The sequence below is a fragment of the Cynoglossus semilaevis genome, chromosome 13 (genome assembly GCF_000523025.1).
Source record: "Cynoglossus semilaevis isolate Cse_v1.0 chromosome 13, Cse_v1.0, whole genome shotgun sequence".
Classification (NCBI taxonomy): Eukaryota; Metazoa; Chordata; class Actinopteri; order Pleuronectiformes; family Cynoglossidae; genus Cynoglossus; species Cynoglossus semilaevis.
The window spans coordinates 5,066,985-5,068,068 of record NC_024319.1 but is presented as its reverse complement, the minus strand read 5'-3'; the positions used below and the strand labels follow the sequence as shown (position 1 = coordinate 5,068,068).

The 1,084-nt window shown below is 45.2% G+C and overlaps 1 protein-coding gene and 1 long non-coding RNA gene across 6 annotated transcripts in view; one reads left to right on the top strand and one right to left on the bottom strand.

Annotated features, from left to right (window-relative positions):
- Positions 1-1,084, bottom strand: part of LOC107989411 (uncharacterized) — a 9,217-nt gene that overhangs the window by 4,636 nt on the left and 3,497 nt on the right. The window lies entirely within an intron of this gene.
- Positions 23-1,084, top strand: part of ca14 (carbonic anhydrase XIV) — a 10,018-nt gene continuing 8,956 nt past the window's right edge. For 4 of the 5 annotated variants that reach the window (XM_017037818.2, XM_017037816.2, XM_017037817.2 and 1 more), the window contains exons 1-2: positions 23-121; positions 360-383. In XM_017037818.2, the coding sequence (XP_016893307.1) occupies positions 52-121; positions 360-383 (94 nt within the window). In that variant the 5' untranslated portion in view covers positions 23-51. The remainder of the gene's footprint in view (positions 122-359; positions 384-1,084) is intronic. The other variant, XM_017037815.2, reaches the window with a different exon arrangement.

Below are 1,084 nucleotides of genomic sequence, written 5' to 3'. Positions count from 1 at the left end.
ATCCTCTCTTCCACTTTTATTCATTTCTCTGTATGGCTGTGAAGGACTAACATGGACTCTCTGGGTCTTTTCATGCTCTCCCTGCTGCTGTGCTCCCAGTGGACAGCTGCCCCTGCTGCGGGTAAGATTTTCATTAACATAATAATCAGCGTCCCACCACCACATCCTTTATTCTTTGGTCTTGACGACGGTGTGACTGAGCCTTTTGTACGTTTCAGAAATAACTCCAACCACCATTGTACTGTACATGAACGCTGCTGAGGCTCAGCACTGACTAGAGGAGACGGAGTTCTGAAAGTCTCAGTGATAAACTCTGCTGAAAACAAGTGATTAAAACAATTTTTTTTTCTTCTTTTCAGAAGAAATCACCTGGAGCTACACTGGTGAGTTAAACTTTTATTTTTTATTTTTTAAAAAGTGATTCTTCATTTGTTTCTATATGATTAAGTACATTTTTGGTTCTATAGTGAAGCGGTTAGCATGCTTGCCTTGCAAGCAGAGAGTCCGAGGTTTGATTCCCATGTTAACAGACCTGCTGTTAACACAAGAATTACCCCAGAGTGGGATCTAAATATTTATGTACGTACTTGAATAAAATGTATTTACTGAGCAGTGCAAATATACGGGGCACGTGGAGAGAACGGTGACACGATCAAGTTACAGTTCGAGTCGCACAGAGGATCGAGTTTTGGTTGAAACAGTCGGCAGTCTTGTACATACATCATATAAATATTCTGTGTTTCCTGTTGTAACGTCCTCTCACCTCAGTCCCTCTGGACAGAGGGAGAAGACAAAACAGCACGGACTAGAGAGTGATGAGGAGAGGTGAGGAGGGAAAATCTAAGAGAAAAGGAGGCGAGGTCTTTGGTCAGAGGCAGGTGGACAAGTACGGGGGAGTGAGCGGACACAGCCGGGTCGTACCGAATCCTGGGCCTGTTATTGTTACAGTGCACAAAACACTGAGTGTTAATTGTTCTGGGGGGGAGCACACGGGCTGCCTCGGCGCCGGACAATGACGCTGTGTCATGAATGGAGCACATACACTGGCTGCCTGGGTGTAGTCAGGAGCTCATCACCAACGTAC